Source organism: Procambarus clarkii, chromosome 32 (assembly GCF_040958095.1).
Source record: "Procambarus clarkii isolate CNS0578487 chromosome 32, FALCON_Pclarkii_2.0, whole genome shotgun sequence".
Taxonomy (NCBI): domain Eukaryota; kingdom Metazoa; phylum Arthropoda; class Malacostraca; order Decapoda; family Cambaridae; genus Procambarus; species Procambarus clarkii.
The window spans coordinates 3228137-3251886 of NC_091181.1; the positions used below are offsets into that span (position 1 = coordinate 3228137).

The window sequence follows — 23750 nt, forward strand, 5'->3', positions numbered from 1 at the left end:
AATCATTTTCTGGGTTCAGTGATGATGCATCTGATACAAGTAGCATAGATGAACAGTGTTAGCGGTTTCCATGGTGGTGTTTTCCATAGATATTTTCAAGATTAGCTGAATCTCTTCCAGAATGGCTGAATCTCTTCCAGATTGACTGACACTTGCCATAAATGACTGAATCTTCCAGTCAGGGACCTTACAAAGCAGTATTTTCAAGACTACCTTACACATTACAAGCTTGGCTACATACCACTTACAAGTACTAAAGCCAAGGGTGTACATGAGTGCGTTATTTGCAAGCACATAGAACAAAGAAACAGCGAAAATCTATGTACCTGGTGCAACGAGAGCGAAGTCGCGCTTTGTACCATGGACTACTTCATTGATTATTACTCACTTCTGAAGTACTGATTGTGTAATACAGTGTGTTAGTGTGTAAATAGTGTGTGAAACTATACATATTGTAATCTTAGTGAATTTTTAGCAAGTAATATTGCAACAATAAACATTGTGGATACATTACTGACACACAGTATCACAGTTCCATGGAACATTATGAACGTTCTGTTGTATACATATTGTAAATAACAAAAATATGCATCATATACAATAAAAAAAACTAATAAAACCGCATTGAAAATACATAGAACAAATAATTAAAAATATATTTGTGGCAACTCACAATGCTTGAATGGCCTGCACACTTGCTTCTGGGAGTTTCTGGTACGGGCGACCAGCCATGATGACGTCACAGCGCACCTTGTCCACGTCCCCACAGCCAAAGTAAGTGGAATTTTGTATTTATTTTTACATAGACATGTTCAGGGTTAAAAAAAACATTTTTGGGGGAACACTTGATTTCATGTGCACGGGGAATGTCACAATAAACTCAGCGCATCACAGTGGTTAAGGCACTCGTAGATATATTGTAGGGTTCAAAACTTGGGTACAAGATGGATTCCTGAGGTGTTTGCCAGCTTGAAAAAAATTCCCAGCATTCCCCACTGTTGTGGGCAGGCTCATATTCAAGGTAGGAACTATTTTGTATGTATCCATATTGAGCTCCCAGTCTCTAATTGGCCATGTTTTTGAGAAAACACTCTCTGATGTTGGAATACAGGGCATATTCCTTGAAGATGAGCATGCCAGGGATTTTGATAACTCAAATCTGGAAAAAGACCTAAGACAGGTGTTTGATACTAGTGATACGGATATTGAAGTGAACGATGTGGAGAGTGTGTACAGTACACAGCTCTCACAGCCCTGCCATGCCGGCCTAGGTCATCACCATCAGTGGAACAACACAAATGAATTTTTGTATGTTCTGCTGAACATTTAGCGCCAAATGCAATTTGTTCGGATTATCCGGGAATGCTTTAGAGTAGGGTTCGTTAGAGTGAGGATGCACTGTAATTGAATAACTAATATGCTCACAATACTTTTTGAGTATAGCGATGGATCACATTTTATTATATAAATATATCACACTACACACTATTGAATAATATTACTCGAAAAAAAAACAGAAAAAAAATCAAAGACATTGAAATAATTAAGTAATAATATTTTTGTGGCAACTCCCGCCTGACAGCTCGGGTGGAGCTGACTGCCTCCGATGATTACTCTGTCAACGCCTCACTTTTGCCAGACTTCCTCGCCCTATTGTGGTCAAAATATGTCACAAATTATTTTCTATTTTTCCCATGATCAGGAAACACACATGAACACTTTTATAAGACGTGTTGCAGGCTAAAATCGCAAGAGAGCAGCTCAAGGGTTAACAAAAACCAACTAATAATATCGGGTTTCGCGGCCTGATGAGGGTATCGACATCATAAAACCAAAACACGCTGAGTCCCTGATGAAGGTAATGCCATCATCAATTAATGCATTTTTAAAAATCCCATTTATTGTCCGAATATTATGGGACTGGTTTTAAATGTGCCCCTTTATATTGTGAACAGTTTGATAGCAAAATGAATGACGTAGCATGAAAATTGAGGTTAGAAAGCTGAAAAGAGTACAGTTCATCCTCACTAACGAACCCCGTTCTAGCGAATTCCCAGAAGATCCGAACAAATTGAATTAGGTACTAAATGTTCAGTGGAACATACAAATGTTTGATTAAGCGAAGATTGTTCATCCAAGCAGTCACCGAGACCGAGCGTCGGAGGTGGCTGTCATCATCTATGATTCGCCAAAGTGTAAACAGTTATACAGTGTTTTATTATGCTTACCCATTGTTTCTAGGGATAAATGGTTGAAGGATGATAAAATGGTATCAAGGGTCATTGGTGAGAGTTGTTGTCAGGGGGGGCAAGTGGTGTCAGTAGTTAGGGTTTATTGTTAGGGGGGGCAGGTGGTGTAAGTTATTCTCATGGAAGGCAGGTTGTCAGTGGTGTAAGTTGTCAGGGAAGCTGGAGTAATAGTGGTGTCAGGGGAGGCAGGTTGTGTCAGTGGAGAGCTCTGGCTCGAGTTATCATGTAAATGGCAACACGTGGCTGGCGCCTCCATGCTCCACCTCGATAGTTCACTCACTGTCTGCTTTTCACCAAATTAGCTGAGAAAATGTTACCATTTCAGTTGTTTGCAACACAAAGCTCTATCATATTCCATAGTCAAAATGAACAATTTATAATAAATTGTGGTGTCAGTGGTGAGAGGATGTATTGGGGTGGAAAGGCGTCAGAGAAGGAGGGAGAGTAGAGACGCCAGCTGACTGCTGCAGCACGTGCCTGCCTCGATACTAAGCTCACTTGCTGCTTTTGACAAAATTAGGAGAGAAAATTTTACCATTTCAGTGGCTTGTAATGCATCACTCTACCACATTCCGTAGTCAAAATGAAGAATTCATAATAAAGTGTGGGGTTAGTGGTGAGGGGATGTATTGGGGTGGGAGGGAGGGGTAAGGAGGCGGCTAGCCTCTATGCAGTCAACATTGGGTCGAGTTTCGTCGAGGTCTGGGTTCAAGGCCTGGTCTGAGGCCTGGCCTGAGGCCTGGTCTGGCCCAAGGCCTGTCAGTCTGGCTGCCACCCTTCCCCCCCCCCCCCCACTCCTATACCACCAACATGCTACAAACCCTCCCGCACCTGACTACCAGCGGCCGGCCCTGACCCTCCTCCCCCTACCACCGGCGGCCCGCCAACCACCCCTCCTCTTCAGTTTGTTGAGAAAATTATGTGATTTTGCTTTTTTGGATTCAATAATGCTCATATATGTAGAATTTTTAATCCAAATTGTTTGTAAGTGATTGTTCTATCAAATGCCATAGTGAAAATGAAGACTTCATAATAAATGAATTGTTTATGAATATTTATGTAGACTGATACAGTTGGCTTATGGAAATCCTGGCCATTACATCATATTTGCAGCCACAAATAACAGTCACATAGTTTTGATTTTAATATGGAATTGTTTACAATTGATTGTTCTATCATGTGCCATGTTCAAAATGATAAATACATAATAAATAGATTTTCTGTGATTTTTTGTTTTGTTGATAGTGGATGTAGGACCTTTGTTATTTTCACATGAAGGGGAGGGACAGCCTGGGGCTGACGGGTAGAACGAATTCCGCAGTGAAACGAATCGGCCTCGCCTCATATAACGCCTACGCCTCGTTCGAGTGAGGTCACACTGTATAAACATTTGAGTGTGGTTTGTGCGCTCACGGCCAATGCTCAGCCTTCGTTGCAGTGTGTGCCAGGTCGCTTGCCAGGCCAGCAAAAGAGTTAATCTTCCTTGGAGATTTCAATTTACCGAGTCTAAGATGGAAAATGGCAAACACAAATATCATAGCAGGGAATGACCCGGGAAATAACCAACCACAGGTCAGAGAACTTTTGAGATTCTGTGACAAATTCTCGCTCAATCAACAGATTACAGAACCAACTAGGAACGAAAACACACTAGACTTGTTTTCTAGTGTGTTTTTGTTGTTTTCTAGTTTTCTAGACTTGTTTTCTTGTTCATCATTAGTTCACAAACAATGATGAACTAATCAGAGACATCACAATCTCAGATACTTCATACTCAGTCCATAAGCTCATTGAAGTGCGAACTAGCATAAATAACGGTAGTAGGTCTAAGAGACCCAACAAGTGAGAAGGAATATTCAATCAATTCAATTTTAACAATAAGAGGATCGACTGGGAAAAAATAAATGTAGACCTTGCAACCATTCAATGGGAGACGGTCTAAAGCGACAAAACTCCCACACAGGGAATAGCTCAACTGACAGCTGAAGCTTACAAGGTCTGCTTGAAGCACATGCCTGTGAGGAGGGGCAGAAAGAGGACCACTCAAGAAAGAGAACACAGACAACTGTACAGGAGAAGGAAAAAAATAACGGAAATGCTTCGGCAGACACAACTATCACAAGCAAGGAAAATAAGCCTAAGCAGGGAGATCGAAGAAATAGAACAAACGTTGAAGCGATCATATGAGTCTGAGGAAATGGAATTGGAACAGAAAGTTATACAAGAGATAAGGAAAAATCCGAAATATTTTTTCACATACGCAAAATCAAAATCAAAAACCTCTACCAGTATTGGACCATTAATTACAAATGAAGGTACGTACACAGAGGACAACAAAGAGATTAGTGAAATTCTAAGAAGCCAGTATGAGGCTATGTTTAGCACACCAATAAACAACATGAAAGTTGATGACCCAGACAGCTTCTTTATGAATGACATTCAAGCTGCAGATAATATAACGGATATTACCACAAACTCGGAAAACTTTGAAAGAGAAATTGACAATATGCCTATGCACTCAGCTCCTGGGCCTGACTCATGGAATTCAATATTCATAAAGAAATGTAAAGTACCAGTAGCGAGAGCACTCAGCGTAATTTGGAGAAAGAGCCTGGTTACAGGGGAGATACCAGCAGCACTTAAATCTGCAGATATAGCTCCGTTGCACAAGGGGGGGAGTAAAGCCTTGGCAATAAATTATAGGCCAGTTGCACTAACATCACACATAATAAAAGTGTTTAAAACGTCTGTATATAGGGTAATAACACCACAAACAGTATTGTTGGGGGTGAAACTTTAGTGCGTCTGACCTTGAATGTGTGAAGGAAGCAGCCACCACCTGACTGTGTGTAGCGACGTCTCTTAGTGCCTGAACTAACTATATCAACTTAGTTGTACAGTTGTGGTGAACAAAACATGTAGATACTTACATATAACATCTGTATATAGTGAATAAAAGCAAAAACAGTATTGTGGGAGGAGAATGTGGGTGAGGGAGGGAGGAAGTAGCAGCCAGAGGCGGGCTGCCACTGGTTGCCACTGCCACTCAGCATGCCAACTTAGTGGTTCGTTATGGTGAACACGAATGTAGATACTTATATGTAATGTCTGTATATAGTGAATAAAAGCAAAAACAGTATGGTGGGAGGAGAATGTGGGCGAGTGAGGTGTTGAGGGAGTGGGTGGCAGCGAGTGACTGGCTGGTGTGTGGCGGTCACTCCTCGTTGCTTTTTGACTCATATTAGCGACTTAATGGTACGTTATGGTGAACAAAACATGCAGATACTTATATATAACCTGTGTATATAGTGTAATAATCGACAAAGTATTTGTTCACTGTTTGATGAACATAATAATTGAATCAACAATATGCACACCATATTTTTGAGTACAGCGATGATTCACTCATTTTATTATATAAATATATCACACTACACACTATTGAATAATATTACAGCAAAAATACTATGAAAAATCAATCAGAGACATTGAAATAATTAGGTAATTATCTCTTTGTGGCCACTCCTGCCTGACAGCTGGCGAGCAACAGACCGCTTGGGACGCACGCTGAGTCAGCGCCTGTTTTTTGCCAGACTTCCCCGCCCTGTAGCGGGCAATATATGCCACTTACGATATTTTTTATTATTTTTCCCATGATCAGAGAACACAAATTAACAGGTTTAAAAGAAAAAATAATTTTTTTTTGTATGCGCCTGTGGGTGACAATTGCTAAATAGCCTGGAGCCACACAGGGGTTAAACATAATACAGGGTACATAACACAATCAAATTTGCCCATAGTAGGTAAGCGCCATGTAAAGAATTTGGGAATAATGATGTCTAACGACCTAATGTTTAGGGAGCATAACCAAGCAAATATTGCGTCAGCCAGAAAAATGATGGATTACGAGAACTTTCAAATCCAGGGATCCCATCACAATGGTTGTGCTCTTCAAATCACTTGTGTTGTCGCATCATGAGTACTGCTCAGTACTCACTTTACCCTTCAGAGCAGGAGAGATTGCAGAAATAGAAGGAATACAGAGAACATATACGGCATACATAGACCCGATAAAGCACCTAAATTATTGGGATCGTCTCAAAGCCCTCCAAATGTACTCACTAGAAAGACGACGAGAGAGATATCAAATAATATACATATGGAAAATACTAGAGGTCCAGGTTCCAAATCTACACTGTAAAATAACAACATACTGGAGTGAATGATATGAAAGAAAATGCACAATAAAACCAGTGAAGAGCAGGGGTGCCGTAGGCACAGAGAACACTGTATAAACATCAGTGGTCCGCGGTTGTTCAACATTCTCCCGGCAAGCATAAGAAATATTGCTGGGACAACCATGGACATCTTCAAGAGAAAACTAGATAGGTTTCTCCAAGGAGTGCTGGACCAACCTGGCTGTGGTGGGTATGTGGGCCGCTCCAAGCAACAGCCTGTTGGGCCAAACTCTCACAAGTCAGAGTTTGAGGAGTAGAGAGTACTCCTCAAGTACTTTCAGTAGAGTAGAAGTAGGAGTAGAACAACTCCCAGAACCCCATCAAGCAGGTAAACCGCCTCTAGATACAATGAAGATAAGCCTTAGGCTACACAATGAAACTTGTAAAAGCAACTGTATTGCTGCTGCCTCTAATATCGACTGGGAGTTTGAAATAGGTGACATAGTGAATATCAACCTTGCAGTGCAAACATTTCTTCACAAAACTTTTAGCCTTGCGTTAAGGCTACCTTGAGGTGTTTTCTGGGCTTAGCGTCCCCGCTGCCCGGTCGTCGACCAGGCCTCCTTGTTGCTGGATTGGTCAACCAGGCTGTTGAATGCGGCTACTCGCAGCCTGACGTATAAATCACAGCCTGGTTAATCAGGTATCATTTGGAGGTGCTTACTGAGTTCTCTCTTGAACATTGTGAGGGGTCGGCCAGTTATGCCTCTTACATTTAGTGGAAGCGTGTTGAACAGTATCAGGCCTCTGATGTTGACAGAGTTCTCTAAGAGTACCTATTGAACCTCTGCTCTTCAACGAGGGTATTCTGCACATGCTGCCATACCTTCCGGTCTCAAATTATATTATTTCTGTGTGCAGATTTGGGACCAGCCCCCTCTACTATTTTCCACGAGTAAATTACAGTAGTTGCATGTCTCTGCACCTTTTCCAGTTTGTTGATGTGCTGCTTAAGATATGGGCACCATACAACCACTGCATATTCCAGTTTTGGTCTGACAATAGTTGTGAATAATTTCTTTAGTATTTTGCCATCCATGTATTTAAAAGCAATTCTGAAGTTAGAAAGTGTAGCATTGGCTCTTCACACAATGTTCTTTATGTGGTCCTCAGGTGATAGCTTTTTATCTAGAACCACTTCTAGATCTCTTTCTTTATCCGAATTCTTTAAAGATTTTTCACATTTCATAGAGGTGTCTGAATATAAAGTGAAAAAAATGCCAAAGGAGCTAAGTAAGAACAAAGCATTTGGTCCAGATGGAGTTTCACCATGGGTTTTGAGAGAATGTGCACTTGAGCTCAGCATTCCACTTAACAGATTTTTTCAGGCATCCCCGTGAACAGGAGTCCTAGCAGATGTGTGGAAAAAGGCTAACACAGAACAAATGTTTGCACTACAAGGTTGATATTAACTGTACTACCTATTTCAGATTCCCTGTTGATATTAGAAGCAGCAGCAATCTACAACAGTTACAGCAGGGAAGATCCCATCAAATATAGACCTGTATCATTGACAAGTGTTATAGTCAAAATATTGGAAAAAACCAGCGTTGAATGTAATGAAACGCCATTTTCTGGGTGAGACCCGGAGGCTCCCCGGAGCTTTACCAGGCTGATACCCTGGAAACACAAACCGAAACTATCTCCATTTTCCGCTTGTTACAACTTGTAATAAAGTTGTTACATCTTGGCTTAACATGTTTATGACATATTAGAACGTAGTTACAACTTGCTATATTGGTTGTTATAACTGGTTAGAAAGTGTTAAAACTTGTTCGAACGTTGTACCAACGTCGTAGTTTCGGTGTGTGTTTGGAGGGTATGCTAATGTCAGACTTTGGCATCAGTCATGTGTATGGAGTTCTAGGGCCTACCGGGGACCATGGCCAGAACCTGGCCCCCTCAGAGAGGCAAGGGGAGCAATGGCCTATAGAATGGCTTATGCATCGTTAATGATGCATAAGCAACAGGGCTCCATTAAGGAACATATAATCTCTTCCCACAACCAGACCATCACCAGAGAAGTCTTATCAAAAAACACGGAAATCATCGATAGATACAGCGATAGCAGGCGGCCTGATATCTGCGAGGCACTACACATTAAGAAGTCGATACCAGCAATCAACAGCCAATTAATGCACAACAATATTCTACCCACTTCAAGACTCCGCACCAATATAGAAGCATCAAGAAATATGGGCCAATAGGCCCATTGCAGTTACTTACATTCTTCCTTTTAACTTACAAAATATTATACCCATTGTTTCGTGTTCTGTCTTGTGTTGAAAATTTGTTTTCACCTCATCCAAAACTGTTGTAACATATCACCTCACCCAAATGCAGGTATAAAATCAAAGCTGTTTAACCCTTACACTGCTCAGGGGTCCTGGGGACATTTACACCCCTGTGCGCAAGAAATAAAGAATTCAAAATTTTTTTTCCCTCTTCTAGACATGTTAATTTGTGTCCCCTGAGCACGGGAAAAATAAAAAAAAAATCGTAGGTGACATATTTTGGGCGCAATTGACCGAGGAAGTCTGGCAAAAAGTGGGCGGTGACAGCGCGGTCGTCAGACCCGTCAGTGTCACCCGCGCTGACAGGTGGGAGTTGCCACAAAGATATTACCTAATTGTTTCAATGTCTTCGATTTATTTTTTCTTAGTTTTTTTGCAGTAATATTATTCAATAGTGTGTATTGTAATATATTTATATAATAAAAGTGATTAATAATCGCTATACTCAAAAGTATGATGTGCATATTAGTGATTCAATTATGTTTATAAAACAATAAACAAATAGTTTTGCTGCTATTACACTCTATACACAGGTTATATATAAGTATCTGCATGTTTTGGTCACCATAACGAATCACTAAGTTGGTATTGAGAGTCGAAAAGCAACGAAGAGTTACCACCACACACCAGCCAGCCACTCGCTGCCACTCCCTCAACACACGCACTAAACTTTCTTCCCCCAACAATACCATTTGTGGTGTTATTACACTATATACAGACGTTATATATAAGTATGTATATATTTTATTCACCACAACTGTAAAGCTAAGCTGATATAGTTAGTTCAGGCACTAAGAGTCGTCGCTATACACAGATGGCAGCTGGCGGCTCCCTCACTCATTCAAGGTCACACGCACTAAACTTTCTCCCCCAACAATACTGTTTGCAGTGTTATTACCCTATATACACATATTATATATAAGTATCTACATGTTTTATGCACCGTAACTGTACACCTAAGCTTGTAGTGCGCCCAAAGAGCATAGTGGCCACCCTCTAAACAGCTAGACAAATCGTGCAGACGACGTCACCTCCGTCACCCAAATGGCTCCTCCCAGCATAATCCTTTTGCTATTATTACACTAATACACACATTATATATAAGTATCTACATTTGTGTTCACCATAGAGAACCACTGACCTGGTATGGTGAGTGCAAACAATAACAGGTGGCCACACAGTCAGTAAACGATGCTGTCTCCCTCCGTCTCTCGGCATCACTCCTCCCACAGCGCTAATTATTACAACAATCCTGCTATTATCACAACCCTGGTTATTTATATCACAGTCATGGGTCATCTGTAATATTGTCATCGCTAAATAATAACATTTATATATTTTGACATTTTTCGGCGATGCTGTGGTCACAAGCTGAACAGCAATGCTGTTCGCTCATGCTGCATGCGCCAGCCTTGGTTGCTCCAACAGTACTGTGCCTCTTACACCTGAGAATATTGCCCACGATTTAAAAAAAAAAATGGCGTCTGTTTACAAGAGCCCTGAGGAAGTTACTGTGAACCCCGTGTAGCCGCGGGCCATTTGAATTGGGCCTGGCACCCTATGGCGTATATATATACGCCATGCGCACCGTGGGACATGTTACTCAGGGCGTATATATACACCATGAGCAGTTTAAGGGTTAAACTCTGTTTAGTGTTTGCAAGTTATAGTTGTGTGTGTGTAAACTAAAGTCTTTGAAAATGTAATAATTTATTACGAAATGCGTTCACATGTCAAGCCGCCTGCTATCGCTGTATCTATCGATGATTTCTGTGTTGTTAGATAGATAGTTGTTTGATAATCATCGATAGATACAGCGATAGCAGGCTGCTTGACGTCTGCGAAGCACTACACATCAAGAAGTCAACACCAGCAATCAACAGCCAATTAATGCACAACTATATTCTACCCACTTCAAGACTCCGCTCCAATATAGAAGCATCAAGAAATATGGACCAATAGGCTTTCTAAAATTACTTCCATTCAATACCCATTGTTTCGTGTTCTGTCTTGTGTTGGAATTTAATACCCATTGTTGAAAGTTCGTTTTTTCACCTCATCCACCTCACCCAAATGTAGATATAAACCTCGAAGATGTGTAAGCTCTATTCAGTTTCAGTTGTGTGTTTGTAAACTAAAGTCTTTGAAAATGTAATAAGTTTTACGAAACGCGCTCAAGTGTCGCGTCAGACTAGAAATAAAAATGAATTTTGGAGAATTGATCTTTGAATTACCATCAACAGTGAAAAAGAAATGTAAGAAAGATAGAGAAAATTTGTGTTAGAATTATTAATCTTACTTTTTCGGTCATATTTAATAATATATGTCTACAGGAAAGAATGCTACCAATATATATATATATATATATATATATATATATATATATATATATATATATATATATATATATATATATATATATATATATATATATTAGTATATTTTGGTAGCAGTCTATCCTGTAGACATATATTATTAAATATGACCGAAAAAGTAAGATTAATAATTCTAACACGAATTTTCTCAATCTTTCGTACATTACGCTTCACTGTTGGAGGTAAATCGAAAATCAATTCTCCAAAATTCATTTTTATTTCTAGTCTGACGCGACACGGGCGCGTTTCGTAAAACTTATTACATTTTCAAAGACTTTAGTTCACAAATACACAACTGAATAGAACTTACAACTATTTTCTATTGTAAGTTCTATTCAGTTGTGTATTTGTGAACTAAAGTCTTTGAAAATGTAATAAGTTTTACGAAACGCGCCCGTGTCGAGTCAGACTAGAAATAAAAATGAATTTTGGAGAATTGATTTTCGATTTACCTCCAACAGTGAAGCGTAATGTACGAAAGATTGAGAAAATTCGTGTTAGAATTATTAATCTTACTTTTTCGGTCATATTTAATAATATATATATATTATATATATATATATATATATATATATATATATATATATATATATATATATATATATATATTTATATATATAATTAGTATATTTTGGTAGCATTCTTTCCTGTAGACATATATTATTAAATATGACCGAAAAAATAAGATTAATAATTCTAACACAAATTTTCTCAATATTTCTTGTTTCTTTTCACTGTCGATGGTAATTGAAAAATCAGTTCTCCAAAATTCATTTTTATTTCTAGTCTGACGCCACACTTGAACGCGTTTCGTAATAACTTATTACATTTTCAAAGACTTTAGTTTACACACACACAACTGTAACCTGCAAACACTAAACAGATTTCTTACTATGCTATAATTCAAATGGCTTTTAATTTTATATACCTGCATTTGGGTGAGGTGATGTTACAACAGTTTTGGATGAGGTGAAAACAAACTTTCAACACAAGATAGAACACGAAATATTGGGTAAAGTTAAAGGGGAAGAATGGAAGTAAATGCAAACGGCCTATTGGCCCATATTTCTTGATGCTTCTAAATTGGTGCGGAGTCTTGAAGTGGGTAGAATATAGTTGTGCATTAATTGGCTGTTGATTGCTGGTGTTGACTTCTTAATGTGTAGTGCCTCGCAGATATCAAGCTGCCTGCTATCGGTGTATCTATCGATGATTTCCGTGTTTTTTGTTAAGACTTCTCTGGTGATGGTATGGTTGTGGGAAGAGATTATATGTTCCTTAATGGAGCCCTGTTGCTTATGTATCGTTAATCGCCTGGAAAGAGATGTTGTTGTCTTGCCTATATACTGAGTTCTTTGAGGCTTACAGTCCCTAAGTGGGCATTTGAAGGCACAGACGACATTGGTCTCTTTCAAAGCGTTCTGCTTTGTGTCTGGAGAGTTTCTCATGAGTAGGTTGGCAGTTTTCTTGGTTTTATAGTAAATCGTCGATTGTATCTTCTGATTTTTGTCTGTAGGGGTAACGATTCTATTAGCAATATCTTTCAGGACCCTTTCCTGCGTTTTATGAGCTGTGGAAAAGAAGTTCCTGTAAAATAGTCTAATAGGGGGTACAGGTGTTGTGTTAGTTGTCTCTTCAGAGGTTGCATGGCATTTCACCTTCCTTCTTATGATGTCTTCAATGAAACCATTGGAGAAGCCGTTGTTGACTAGGACCTGCCTTACCCTACAAAGTTCTTCATCGACTTGCTTCCATCCTGAGCTGTGGCTGAGAGCACGGTCGACATAAGCGTTAACAACACTCCTCTTGCACCTGTCTGGGCAGTCACTATTGGCATTGAGGCACATTCTTATGTTTCTCTAGTGTAGACTGCAGTGTGGAAACCTCCACTCCTTTCCATGACTGTTACATCTAGAAAGGGCAGCTTTCCATCCTTCTCCATCTCGTAGGTGAAATGCAACACAGAATTCCGCTCAAATGCCTCCTTCAGCTCCTGCAGATGTCTGACCTCAGGTACCTGAGTAAAAATGTCGTCAACATACCTGCAGTATATGGCCGGTTTCAAGTTCATGTCGACGAAGACCTTTTGTTCGATGGTACCCATGTAGAAGTTCGCAAACAGAACACCTAGGGGAGAACCCATGGCGACCCCATCTACTTGCTTATACATGTGCCCATCCAGGCTTAAGAAGGATGCCTCTTTAGTACAAGCTTGGAGTAGTTTCCTTAGAATGTTTTCTGGTATGTCAAGAGGAGTACAGGCAAGATCACGATACACTCTGCCCGCTATATATATATATATATATATATATATATATATATATATATATATATATATATATATATATATATATATATATATATATACATATATATATATATATACAGTGGTACCTCAGAATGCGATTGTCCCTGTATGCGAGGTTTTCGGAAGGCGAGGTGTATTTACTCCAAAAATTTGTCTCGGAAGGCGATGGTTACTTCGGGAGGCGAGTTTGGACGCGAGTTTGTTGATACGCGTACAGCCAACTTAGCGCGTGGTGGTTCGGCTATCGTCGCCTCTCCGCCCCGCCGCCCCTCAGTTTATTATTGTCTCGCGCTCAGTGACTACCCCCACATCAATTCTTCTCGCGGATTTTCAGTGTTTTGTTGGATTTTTGGTGATTTGTCTATACAATTTGTTATTATATATCTCACCATGGGTCCCAAGAAAGCCAGTGGTAAGGATAAAGGCCAGAAAGCTCATGTGAGGATGACAATAGAGGAGAAACAAGAGATCATTCGGAAGCATGAGAACGGTACACGTGTTGTTGAACTTTGTAGGCAGTACAACAAAGCCACATCAACAATATGCACTATACTTAAGAAGAAAAATAAGATTATGGGTGCTAAAGTGGCAAAAGGAGTAAGAACATTAACGGCACAACAACCACAAATACTTGAAGAAGTGGAAAAGTTGTTATTAATTTGGATACACGACAAGGAGTTGAGGGGTGATAGTGTTTCGGAGGCCATTATTTGTGAGAAAGCCAGGGTGTTGCACGAAGACCTTCTAAAGAATACCCCTGCAATGAGTGATGCAGATAAGAAAGAGTTTAATGCAAGCAGGGGCTGGTTTGAAAAATTTAGAAAGAGAAGTGGTATCCATAGTGTTACAAGGCATGAGGTTATGTGATGTGATTATGGAAGGGGACTCCCCTTCCAAACAGTAACTCCTCTCCTCCTCCCCCCTCCTCACCATCTTCCATACGCCTACAGCACTCGACAGCAAGGTAAGTAATAACTGGAACACAGTTTTGTAGGTTTATTTAGATGAATTAGGTATAAAAATTTAGTTTGATGTGGGGTTTTTGGGGTAGTCAGGAACGGATTAATTCATTTCCCTTAATTTCTTATGGGGAAATTAACTTCGGAATGCTAGTTTTCGGAAGGCGAGGCGTCTCCAGGAACGGATTAAACTCTTATTCTGAGGTATGCCTGTATATATATATATATATATATATATATATATATATATATATATATATATATATATAAAATATACAGTGGCACCTCGACATACGATTGCCCCTACTTGCGATAATTTCGAGTTACGATGTGAATTTCATCGAAAAATGCGACTCGACATCCGATGGTGTCGTCGACTTACGATATTTGTTGGTACACGTTCGGGTCGACAGAGCGAGTGGTTCCCAGTCACGCGGCCGACCTGCCTCAGTTTACTACAGCTGCTCGCTTAGTGACAATTGCGCCTATAAGAAATTCCGCTTTTGTGGTGATTTTTTGCATTTTGAACATTAAAGGATGTATCTGTACTCTTGTATCTGCTATATGCTCATCCATGTAAGGATGAGCATATAGCAGATACAAGAGTACAGAATGTCTCTTCCTCAACAATTAAGAAAATGTGTGCAGCATGGGAAGAATTGCAAACCTTTGCTGAAACGACTCGCCCAAATCAAGCTGCAGTAGGTCGTTGCCTTAACCTATTCAATGACACTGATGCATCATTACAGACAAATGTTAAAATTAAGGGAACAACAAATGCCTCTTGACAAATTTGTAGTGAGACAAACAAGCACTGAATCATGACCAGGTCCTAGTGGTATTCAGACAAAACGTAGGAAAGAGAGTACCCCAGAGAAAACATCACTGCCTGATGTGATAATGGAAGGGGACTCCCCTTCCAAACAGTAACAACTCTCTTCCTCCCCCCTCATCACTATCTTCCATACGCCATCAAGAGCCCCTCCATAAAGGTAAGAGAAACTTTGGTACTGTATTGTAGTTAGAAAAAAACATTGTATTCAGTATAAAATGTATTTGTATGTTAATATTTTGGAGGGTGGGGAACGGATTAATTCAATTCCCTTTATTTCTTATGGGAAAAATCGCTTCGACTTACGATCCGTCTCTGGGAACGGATTAGCATCGTAAGTCGAGGCCCCATTGTGTGTGTATATATATATATGTCGTACCTAGTAGCCAGAATGCACTTCTCGGCCTACTATGCAAGGCCCAATTTGCCTAATAAGCCAAGTTTTCCTGAATTATTATATTTTCTCTAATTTTTTTCTTATGAAATGATAAAGCTTCCCATTTCATTATGTATGAGGTCAATTTTTTTTTATTGGAGTTAAAATTAACGTAGATATATGACAGAACCTAACCTAACCTATCTCTATAGGTTAGGTTAGGTTAGGTAGCCGAAAAAGTTAGGTTAGGTTAGGTTAGGTAGGTTAGGTAGTCGAAAAACAATTCATGAAAACTTGGCTTATTAGGCAAATTGGGCCTTGCTTAGTACGCTGAGAAGTGTGTTCTGGCTACTAGGTACGACATATATATATATATATATATATATATATATATATATATATATATATATATATATATGTCGTACCTAGTAGCCAGAACTCACTTCTCAGCCTACTATTCAAGGCCCGATTTGCCTAATAAGCCAAGTTTTCCTGAATTAATATATTTACTATAATTTTTTTCTTATGAAATGATAAAGCAACCCTTTTCTCTATGTATGAGGTCAATTTTTTTTTATTGGAGTTAAAATTAACGTAGATATATGACCGAACCTAACCAACCCTACCTAACCTATATTTATAGGTAAGGTTAGGTTAGGTAGCCAAAAAAAGCTAGGTTAGGTTAGGTAGACGAAAAAACATTAATTTATGAAAACTTGGCTTATTAGGCAAATCGGGCCTTGAATAGTAGGCTGAGAAGTGCGTTCTGGCTATTAGGTACGACATATATATATATATATATATATATATATATATATATATATATATATATATATATATATATATATATATATATATATATATATATACTGTACTTACTTTATAAATCAAATAGATAAGATTTGGTGGTCTTATCACCACCAAATCAACTAAGCCCAGATTTGTGTGAGACCAATAGTCAATTTATCCATCATGGTTATGTTTGGGGAAGAGTATCACTCAATCTCAACAATCCTGTAATGTAATTGTGTGTTCCCATAGTAAGTGTAAAATAACCCAGAGTTGTTCAATAAAACCCATGTGTTAAGATGTAACCCACAGTGTATTTATTGTCCAACTTAGACTAAGAATACTTGATCCTTCCCCCATTATCACATACGATACATACATTTTCTTCCATTATTCATAATAAAGTAAGGATGGGTTTTGTTAGTCTGCACTCTCAGGTATGGCTTACAAACCGCCCTGCTGCTGCAATATGTTACCTAAATATATTATCCCATACTCCGAGATATGTTTATAAAAAATATTGGCCGTGCTGTGAATGTGTTAATCTGTCAGTAATATTAACCCTGCTTTGAAATAGCAAAGAATGTATAAAAATATTATGTAATTTGTATTAATATATAAAGTACTGTAATATTAGTTTTAAATGTAAATACATCTAGCAAACTAAATATTCTTTTCCACAGGATAACAAGCCAGAGGAATGTTCAGTGTGTTTTAACGATTATGACGACAATCGGCTACGACCTCGCACACTGCCATGTGGCCACACATTCTGCTCCCAGTGTATTGACAATGCTATCAAGAATGGTCAGCTGACCTGCCCCAGCTGCCGTGCCGAGCACGCTGCCACAGCCTCTACTCAGTTCCCAATTAGCTATGCTGTGGAGGCTTTTGTTAGGAAACTCAAAAATATTCAGCTAACAACTGAGGAAGTAGTGCCAGCAAAACCTTATGAAGGTCCCGCCAGAGGCATCAGTAAGACATTACGTTCCCTGGTGCAGGAGCAGAAGAGCATCATCAGCAGCCTCATTACTAGCTGTGAAGAGGTACTGTCCCAGCTGGGGGAGTACCGGGGAGAGCTGGGGGACTGGAAGACTCACCACCTCCAGCTCCAGGACAGACTCTATGCTCTGGTAGAGCAGAACAAGTCAGCAATGAAGCTCTTGGAACTGGAGGATACCAGTGTGGTAGATATGACAACACAAGGAGAGGAAGGGAAGACTCAGCTGCAGGCCATGTTGGGGAGCCTCGACACAGTCAACACCCCACAGGAGGTTGGCACAACCATAGACACAGCTGATGGGTGCAAGATGAAGGTAGAAGATTGGCTCCGGAAGTGCCAGGAACTCTTCCCAGATGTCAACACTGTCCACACCTCAGTGAAGGTACACTACCGAAGGTCACATTGTTCTCACCCAACTGAGTGTAGTATGGCCTCTATATAAACACTTCTGACCTGGAGACACATCAAGATGAGAGTTGACTTTATAGATAGGAAACTTTTTGCTCTAACACCTGAAACATTTTTATTAATAAAGTCAACTGTCATCTTGTTGTTTCTCTACACTGTGGTCAGTGTAGAGAAACACCATTACTTATATTGTGAAATTATTTTACTCAGAGCCTGAGGCTTCATTATTGTCCAGTTACTTTACTCAGAGCCTGATGCTTCATTATAGTCCAGTTACTTTACTCAGAGCCTGATGCTTCATTATAGTCCAGTTACTTTACTCAGAGCCTGATGCTTCATTATAGTCCAGTTACTTTACTCAGAGCCTGATGCTTCATTATAGTCCAGTTACTTTACTCAGTGCCTGATGCTTCATTATAGTCCAGGTTCCACCATTAATGTTTGTGTTGGTAATGACAGGTGCAGGAGACCATCAGGGAGGCCCTGGAGATGACGACCACAGAGACAGGTGCCACAGCTGACCCCGTACACCTGGGAGACTCGGCCTCCACCATTAATGTTTGTGTTGGTAATGACAGGTGCAGGAGACCATCAGGGAGGTTCTGGAGATGATGACCACAGAGACAGGTGCCACAGCTGACCCCGTACACCTGGGAGACTCAGCCTCCACCATTAATGTTTGTGTTGGTAATGACAGGTGCAGGAGACCATCAGGGAGGCCCTGGAGATGATGACCACAGAGACAGGTGCCACAGCTGACCCCGTACACCTGGGAGACTCAGCCTCCACCATTAATGTTTGTGTTGGTAATGACAGGTGCAGGAGACCATCAGGGAGGCCCTGGAGACAACGACCACAGAGACAGGTGCCACAGCTGACCCCGTACACCTGGGAGACTCAGCCTCCACCATTAATGTTTGTGTTGGTAATGACAGGTGCAGGAGACCATCCGGGAGGCCCTGGAGATAACGACCACAGAGACAGGTGCCACAGCTGACCCCGTACACCTGGGAGACTCAGCCTCCACCATTAATGTTTGTGTTGGTAATGACAGGTGCAGGAGACCATCAGGGAGGCCCTGGAGATAACGACCACGGAGACAGGTGCCACAGCTGACCCCGTACACCTGGGAGACTCAGCCTCCAGCATCATGGATAAAGTTCAGGAAATCACTTTAGAGATCCCCCAGAAGCAATTAACAGTAAGTTTTTTATTTTCTCTCATAGGTCATACCACAAGATATTGAGTTGAGTTTTGAGGAGAGGAAGCCTGTTGTTAGGTTTATCGGGGTTCCCCCAAGGTCAACTACTGACTTTCCTTAACATACAATCCACAATAGTTGCCTAACTCCTGGATAAATATTTACTGGTTGGTGAACAGAGGAAACAGGTGAAAGGCAACAGGAAACATGTTAACCATTTCTGGCCTGCATGGTGATTGAACCCGTGATCCTCTATTGAACCCGGGATCCTGGCCCCCCTCACAGAGGCGCAGAGAGCGGGAGACACTCCACCAACCTTTCCAAAAAAGTATACCTGGTTGATACCTGGTTGATGGGGTTCTGGGAGTTGTTCTACTCCCCAAGCCCGGCCCGAAGCCAGGCTTGACTTGAGAGAGTTTGGACCACTAGGCTGTTGCTTGGAGCGGCCCGCAGGCCCACATATCCACCACAGCCCGGTTGATCTAGCACTCCTTAGGGGAAACAATCTAGTTTCCACTTGAAGATGTGTACGGTTGTTCCGGCAATATTTCTTGTGCTCGCTGGGAGGACGTTGAATCCAGTAAGAGAGCGAACCAAATCAGACCACTGCTGGTACGAAGAAACTGAAGCCTTAAAATTGCCAACGAACTCCACAACAATGCCAGCACCAACCCCATGCCAGTATGGGGGGGGGGGCTGGAGCTACAGGTCCAGCACCAACCCCCTGCCAGTAGAGGGGGGGCTGGAGCAACAGGTACAACACCAAACCCCTGCCAGTAGAAGGAGGGCTGGAGCTACAGGTCCAGCACCAATCCCCTGCCAGTAGAAGGAGGGCTGGAGCTACAGGTCCAGCACCAACCCCCTGCCAGTAGAAGGGGGGATGAAACTACTGGTCCAGCACCAACTCCCACTGCCAGTAGAGAGGGGCTGGAGCTATAGGTCCAGCACCCACCCCCCTGCCAGTAGAAGGGGGCTGGAGCTACAGGTCCAGCACGAACACCCTGCCAGTAGAGGGGGGGGGCAGGAGCTATAGGTAAAGCACCAACCCCTGCCAGTAGAGGGGCCTGGAGCTACAGGTCCAGCACCAACCCCCTGCCAGTAGAGGGGGGGGGGGGGGGCTGGAGCTACAGGTCCAGCACCAACCCACTGCCAGTAAAGGGTGGCTGGAGCTACAGGTCCAGCACCAACCCCCTGCCAGTAGAGGGGGGGCTGGAGCTACACATCCAGCACCAACCTCCTGCCAGTAGAGGGGGGCTGGAGCTACAGGTCCAGCACCAACCCACTGCCAGTAAAGGGGGGCTGGAGCTACAGGTCCAGCACCAACCCACTGCCAGTAAAGGGGGGCTGGAGCTACAGGTCCAGTACCAACCCCCTGCCAGTAGAGGGGGGGGGGCTGGAGCTACAGGTACAACTCCAACCCCCTGCCAGTAGAGGGGGGCTGGAGCTACTGGTCCAGCACCAACTCCCCCTGCCAGTAGGGGGAAGGGGGCTGGAGCTACTGGTCCAGCACCAACCCCCTGCCAGTAGAGGGGGGCTGGAGCTACAGGTCCAGCAGCATCCCCTGCCAGTAGAGAGGGGGCTGGAGCAACAGGTCCAGCACCAACCCCCTGCCAGTAGAGGGGGGCTGGAGCTACAGGTCCAGCACCAACTCCCCCTGCCAGTAGAGTTGGGCTGGAGCAACAGGTCCAGCACCAACCCCCTGCCAGTAGAGAGGGGGCTGGAACTACAGGTCCAGCACCCACCCCTTGCCAGTAGTGTGGGGCTGGAGCTACAGGTCCAGCACCAACCCCCTGCCAATAGAGCAGGGCTGGAGCTACAAGTCCAACACCAACCCCCTGCCAGTAGAGGGGGCTAGAGCTACAGGTCCAGCACCAACCCCCTGCCAGTAGAGGGAGCTGGAGCTACAGATCCTGCACCAACCCCCTGCCAGTAGAGGGGGCTAGAGCTACAGGTCCAGCACCAACCCCCTGCCAGTAGAGGGGGCTGGAGCTACAGATCCAGCACCAACCCCCAGCCAGTAGAGGGGGGAGGCTGGAGCTACAGGTCCAGCACCAACCCCCTGCCAGTAGGGGGGGGGCAGGAGATACAGGTGCAGCACCTACCCCCTGCCAGTAAAGGGGGGCTGGAGCTACAGGTCCAGCACCTACCCCCTGCCAGTAGAGGGGGGAGGCTGGAGCTACAGGTCCAGCACCGACCCCCTGCCAGTAGAGGGGGGGCTGGAGCTACAGATCCAGCACCAACCCCCAGCCAGTAGAGGGGGGAGGCTGGAGCTACAGGTCCAGCACCAACCTCCTGCCAGTAGGGGGGGGGGGGCAGGAGATACAGGTGCAGCACCTACCCCCTGCCAGTAGAGGGGGAGCTGGAGCTACAGGTCCAGCACCAACCCCCTGCCAGTAGAGGGGGGGCTGGAGCTACTGGTCCAGCACCAACCCCCTGCCAGTAGAGGGGGGGCTGGAGCTACAGATCCAGCACCAACCCCCTGCCAGTAGAGGGGGGGGGCTGGAGCTACTGGTCCAGCACCAACCCCCTGCCAGTAGAGGGAGGCTGGAGCTACAGGTCCAGCACCAACCCCCTGCCAGTAGAGGGGGCTGGAGCTACTGGTCCAGTACTAACCCCCTGCCAGTAGAGGGGGGCTGGAGCTACAGGTCCAGCACCAACCCTCTTCCAGTAGAGGGGGGCTGGAGCTACAGGTCCAGCACATACCCCATGCCAGTAGAGAGGGGTTGGAACTACTAGTCCTGCACCAACCCCTGCCAGTAGAGGAGGGCTGGAGCTACAGGTCCATCACCAACCGTCTGCCAGTAGAGGGGGGCTGGAGCTACAGGTCCAGCACCAAACCCCTGCCAGTAGAGGGGGGCTGGAGCTACAGGTCCAGCACCAAACCCCTGCCAGTAGTGGGAGCTGGAGCTACAGGTCCAGCACCAACCTCCTGGCAGTAGAGGGGGCTGGAGCTACATGTCCAGCACCAACCCCCTGCCAGTAGAGGAGGGCTGGAGCTACAGGTCCAGCGCCAACCCCAAGCCAGTAGAGGGGGGCTTGAGCTACAGGTCCAGCACCACCCCTCTGCCAGTAGAGGGGGCTGGAGCTACAGATCCAGCACCAACCCCCTGCCAGTAGAGGGGGGGCTGGAGCTACAGGTCCAGCACCAACCCCCTGCCAGTAGAGGGGGGGCTGGAGCTACTGGTCCAGCACCAACCCCCTGCCAGTAGAGGGGGGGCCGGAGCTACAGGTCCAGCACCAACCCCCTGCCAGTAGAGGGGGGGCTGGAGCTACAGGTCCAGCACCAACCCCCTGCCAGTAGAGGGGGGGCTGGAGCTACTGGTCCAGCACCAACCCCCTGCCAGTAGAGGTGGGGTGGAGCTACACGTCAAGCACCAACCCCCTGCCAGTAGAGGGGGGGGGGGCTGGAGCTACTGGTCCAGCACCAACCCCCTGCCAGTAGAGGGAGGCTGGAGCTACAGGTCCAGCACGAACCCCCTGCCAGTAGAGGGGGCTGGAGCTACTGGTGCAGTACTAACCCCCTGCCAGTAGAGGGGGGCTGGAGCTACAGGTCCAGCACCAACCCTCTTCCAGTAGAGGGGGGCTGGAGCTACAGGTCCAGCACATACCCCATGCCAGTAGAGAGGGGTTGGAACTACTAGTCCTGCACCAACCCCTGCCAGTAGAGGAGGGCTGGAGCTACAGGTCCAGCACCAACCGTCTGCCAGTAGAGGGGGGCTGGAGCTACAGGTCCATCACCAACCGTCTGCCAGTAGAGGAGGGCTGGAGCTACAGGTCCATCACCAACCGTCTGCCAGTAGAGGAGGGCTGGAGCTACAGGTCCAGCACCAACCGTCTGCCAGTAGAGGAGGGCTGGAGCTACAGGTTCATCACCAACCGTCTGCCAGTAGAGGGGGGCTGGAGCTACAGGTCCAGCAGCAAACCCCTGCCAGTAGAGGAGGGCTGCAGCTTCAGGTCCAGCACCAACCCGCTGCCAGTAGAGGGGGGCTGGAGCTACAGATCCAGCACCAAACCCCTGCCAGTAGAGGGAGCTGGAGCTACAGGTCCAGCACCAACCTCCTGGCAGTAGAGGGGGCTTGAGCTACAGGTCCAGCACCAACCCCCTGCCAGTAGAGGAGGGCTGGAGCTACAGGTCCAGCGCCAACCCCAAGCCAGTAGAGGGGGGCTTGAGCTACAGGTCCAGCACCACCCCTCTGCCAGTAGAGGGGGCTGGAGCTACAGGTCCAGCACCAACCCCCTGCCAGTAGAGGGAAGGCTGGAGCTACAGGTCCAGGGCCAACCCTCTGCCAGTAAAGGGGGCTGGAGTTACAGGTCCAGAACCAACCCCCTGCCAGTTGAGGTGGGCTGGAGCTACAGGTTCAGCGCCAACCCCCTGCCAGTAGAGGTGGGCAGGAGCTACAGGTCCAGCACCAACCCCCAGCCAGTAGAGGGGGGGCTGGAGCTACAGGTCCAGCACCAACCCCCTGCCAGTAGAGGGGGGGGGGGCTGGAGCTACACGTCAAGCACCAACCCCCTCCCAGTAGAGGGGGGGGGGGCTGGAGCTACAGGTCCAGCACCTACCCCCTGCCAGTAAAGGGGGGCTGGAGCTACAGGTCCAGCACCAACCCACTGCCAGTAAAGGGGGGCTGGAGCTACAGGTCCAGCACCAACCCCCTGCCAGTAGAGGGGGAGGGCTGGAGCTACAGGTACAACTCCAACCCCCTGCCAGTAGAGGGGGG

The 23750-nt window shown here is 44.5% G+C and overlaps 2 protein-coding genes across 2 annotated transcripts in view; one reads left to right on the forward strand and one right to left on the reverse strand.

Moving 5' to 3' along the window:
• The window catches only part of LOC138370570 (tripartite motif-containing protein 5-like), a 502851-nt gene that overhangs the window by 293117 nt on the left and 185984 nt on the right, over positions 1-23750 (reverse strand). The gene's annotated exons all lie outside the window — the stretch shown is intronic.
• LOC138370569 (uncharacterized) overlaps positions 1-23750 on the forward strand; it is a 93120-nt gene that overhangs the window by 38169 nt on the left and 31201 nt on the right. The window contains exons 2-3 of the mRNA XM_069334960.1: positions 17104-17805; positions 18886-19032. Of these exons, the coding sequence (XP_069191061.1) occupies positions 17575-17805; positions 18886-19032 (378 nt within the window). The 5' untranslated portion in view covers positions 17104-17574. The remainder of the gene's footprint in view (positions 1-17103; positions 17806-18885; positions 19033-23750) is intronic.